Raw genomic sequence first — 4,012 nt, 5'->3', positions numbered from 1 at the left:
TTTCTGTGCGGACTTTATAATCAAAACATCGAATTTTCCTTTCCTTTAATATTGAATCAGGAAATATATTTAAAATGAAGCAACAATATTTTGCAATTATGAATTAGTTAATTTCTTTATTATGTTTATCCCCCCCTGGGTAATATTTCCCTTATTCCCAACAGAAGAATTTACCTAAGAGTTTAAAAGAACAACCAAGTATCTAATAACAAAAATAGGAATATTTTCGTTTTTCGCCATATATTTAGATTGCTAATCAGGGAGTAATTATTAACTTCCTCGCAGGTAAATCAATCAATTAACTAAGCTAACCAATTAATTTATTTTAAGCTTTCTAAAAATAACAAATTGCAACTTCAGGAAGCAAACACAGATAGATCAGTATTATAAGCTTCGTGGAGAAAACTCGACTTTACATAACTCTTAAAGTTGATGAGTAGAACGACTTCGTCAATATCGCATAAATCGGATTTGTTTTGCTCTCTAAAAGTTATACTTACAACCAACATGAAACTTCTACTAAGTGTTTTACTGGTAGTATATTTGTCCAGTTTTTACGAAGGAGTGCAAGCGAAGCCACAAGGTTGTGCTGGCATCAGATGGAGACCGTGCGCTAATGTAAGTGAACTTTATTTTTTTTAGAAGAAAAATAGTCAGACTTGTGAAAAGTTTAAAATTTAAGCTCCAGAAGCTGACAGGAAACTCTCGAGTTTGACGTTCTACCCTAATGTTTGAACCTGTTTGGGGAGTAAAAGGGGAAGGGTGGTGTTGACTCTATTCCCCACCCTCTAAGTTGTTTCAAGTAATATTTAAACTAGCAGGGGTTAATGAAATATATGACTCGTGGAGAAAATAGACGTATAAAAAAGACATAAGCAAGTCGACAAATCCAATTTTTTTAACGAAAGCTTTCGGCTGTAACTTTAGCCATCTTCAGTCATAATACAAAATTCTTAACATATAACACGTAATTTGTAGAAAATGTAACGTAAAATGACTTCCTAATATGGAACCAGTAAGTACCAGTAAGAGTTAAGTATTGAAATTCAGTGACCTGTCGTATATACATTGAACGAATATTTTGGTATAAACCTTTTTTTAAAAAATATTTTACATAATTTTCAATGCAAAAGGAAATATAAGCGTGATATTGGACCAACTAATTAAAAATTTTAATTTCGTTTTTTTGTTTGATTTTAATGTAACTATTACTTTTTTAATATTATTTGTGTTACTTTTCATAAATTTTATTTATATTTCTGTCCTCAAACGACCTGCAGAAAAATATTAGACAATAGATCAAGATTATTGACAAATGATGACATCATGGCTGCATTAATGACATCAAAAAATGTTTTGTCAAATTTTATTATCTTGTGAAGAGCTAAGTGTATTCAGAACTTCGTATCAACAGCTTTTCCTGATATATGCAGGGGGTGTCCCCGGGACTTAACTCTTATGAAGCAGTATACTTCTTTTAACTTAAACCTTTGTAGGACGAAGGAAAGTTATCGGAACATTTAATAAGTATAATTTTAAAAACAGTTGAAAATAGTTCGACTTAGGTAAAGATTTTAACTTTAACTCAAAATATATATGTAGCTAATTCTGCAATAGCGTGGGTTTGCAGGTATCTTTCACTTTAGTTAGTTCATAGACATCTGTATCCTATTAAAGTAAGAAGTAACCTCCACAGATTTGTGTCCACTTTGTTTTGTTTAGCTAAAGTTATCGGAGATATATTGGTCCAGATGACTAATAAAATGATCTAACTAAGCGAATGTGCAAGTTATCGAGTTATTTTTTTAAAAAGTATTAACGAAGGTTCAAAGGGAATTTAAAAACAGCTCGGATTATTGAAAGCGGAAGTTGTGGGCAATTCAAAAAATATTGGCTAATATAAGAAAAAAAGCTTTGAAAGGTTCTAGTTTCAAAACCACAATCCCGGAATTAATTTATGGGAAAAAAGGGCCGAATTTCATAGTTCGTCCCACAAGCAGTTATAAACATTGTTTCTACAAAAGACAAAGGCATTACAAACTTGTCAAAGTTCACTTATTCATCGGATCTTAGGTTACTTGGTTAGTTTCAAATTCTTACCCCATGCTAATTTTGCTGACGTCAGCACGCCCCCTTTTCCCGAATTTTAGCACCTTAGCGGGCCATCGTGTGGATTGATCTGAAATGCGGACATGGCAGAAACTTTCGACGCTATTTACCTGACCTACACATCTCCCAAAGCGAAGCTTTTGCAGCCTGCCGTCTGCAGAACTTTGACAAGGCGATTCCATTTGGCCAGTTCGAGAAATAGCCAAAAATCGGCCTTTTCCAATGATATTATGTCCAGGATTGCAGTTTTCAAATTGCAAATAAAGAAAATGGGCTAACTTTAAGCAAAAAGGTTTTGAAAACAGCTAATTTTCATTAAATCATGATCAATCTTTGCTTCAAAAAAAATCTTTTATCAATCTTTAATATTTATATACTAAATAAAAGCAATTATCTTGCATAAGGTAAATTTTACACAGTGCCAAAACTTCCATATAAGGACCGTGCAACTACAAAAAATTTTTGTTGTTTTTTTGTTTAGGCTTACTTACCGCATTAGTATCTTAAGCAAACTTTTTCATTCAATGATCTATTCCAATTGAAATAGTAATTAACGCTCGCTGTTCGTCTGGCTGTGAAGCAAATACAGTGATTTCCGTGGATTTTCCAAATGCTTATTATTATTATTTTTTTCATTTTTTTATATTTGGATTTTGTCGATATATTTTGTCGATATAAGCCACTTTACACTAAAAACCAAATGAAGCTCGCGGGTAAAGGCCTTTATATATCAGGTGTAAGGGGCGTGAATAATAAAAAATAATAAAATTGTCCTTTTTCTTAATAATCTTTTAGAACTTGATTGAAAAACTGAATCAAAAAAGAAACATGATGAAATATGATAAGATTTCCGACGAGGTACCACATGACTTTCTTGAAGAAGAGTTAACTGAACACGAAGATGAAGAAGAAGAAGATGAAAGAAGTATATTCGAAAATTTAATTGCTGGTATAATTAACAGATTATCTCGGAAATAAATTCTAATTGTTGTATTTTAATTTTGGTATATTTTTAAAGTAGTTATGGAATAAAATAAGTTTTGAATAAGATAATGCAATATAAATGAATTTTTAAACATATTTCAAATAGACTTTTGTTTGTTTGTTTGTTTAATATTTTAAGTACTTAATTGGTACAATAAGATTGTTTGAATGTGTTTTTCCCATGGATTTTTTCCTAGTTTAATTTGCGAACCATAGCATTCAAAGCTGTGTTCGCACAACAACATCTTCTAAGCAACACAAGACTGAAATCTTTCAAAAAACAAAGCAACTTGTAACTAAGGACAGACAAAATGGATGAATGCAGCAATAGTCACCGAGGATTTCCTTCTTCAAAAAGTCAACTGAATCGAATGACGTGGCAGCCTTACGGAGCAAGCAGAAACGTGAATTGATTCTTCCAAATGGATAACAACAAACAATAACTAAGAAATAGTTGAGCCTGTCATTAACAAGGAAACATAAGGGACATTTCTGCTAAAACTTTTCGTGTTGTTTATGTTGAATAGTTGACGAAAGAGAGTGTGACCCTGCCCCACTCCGTACTTAAAGTCACAAAAACACGCCAACAACATAAAAATATATTAGAGTTTAGAATATTGGAAACTTTAGGTGTCAAACTAAAATGCATCTTTTCTGCATGTAAGCAGATGTTTTTTTCTCCATATCGAAAGAATATTCTTCGACCCTTAATTAGTGCATATGATACTTGGAACCAATATATTTTTATAATATTGATATCAGTAGCACTTGTTATAGGAGACACTTTGCGCTGTCGCAACAGTATTTGAAAGTTTGCATTTAGCAAATTTAGTACAAGGATGAGGGCTCTTGTACCCTTCTTATTGGTATCATTACTGGTTGTAAGGGAATCACAAGTCTTTGCAAGACCTAATTTATG

General features: G+C 32.2%; 1 protein-coding gene across 1 annotated transcript; it reads left to right on the top strand.

The window, feature by feature from the left end:
- Positions 1-387: 387 nt before the first annotated feature.
- On the top strand, positions 388-3,189 carry LOC130629575 (uncharacterized). Its single transcript, XM_057442830.1, has 2 exons — positions 388-618; positions 2,905-3,189. The coding sequence occupies exons 1-2, from the start codon at positions 433-435 to the stop codon at positions 3,085-3,087; spliced, it is 369 nt and encodes a 122-aa protein (XP_057298813.1). The 5' UTR covers positions 388-432; the 3' UTR covers positions 3,088-3,189.
- Positions 3,190-4,012: the final 823 nt, after the last annotated feature.

Source organism: Hydractinia symbiolongicarpus, chromosome 2 (genome assembly GCF_029227915.1).
Source record: "Hydractinia symbiolongicarpus strain clone_291-10 chromosome 2, HSymV2.1, whole genome shotgun sequence".
In the NCBI taxonomy this organism is placed as follows: Eukaryota; Metazoa; Cnidaria; class Hydrozoa; order Anthoathecata; family Hydractiniidae; genus Hydractinia; species Hydractinia symbiolongicarpus.
This window is presented reverse-complemented; position numbering and strand designations above follow the sequence as displayed.

Coding starts and splice junctions, on each gene's coding strand:
- LOC130629575 (XM_057442830.1), top strand. CDS start 433: ATGAGTAGAACGACTTCGTCAATATCGCATAAATCGGATTTGTTTTGC. Junction 619..2,904: donor GATGGAGACCGTGCGCTAAT/GTAAGTGAACTT, acceptor ATAATCTTTTAG/AACTTGATTGAAAAACTGAA.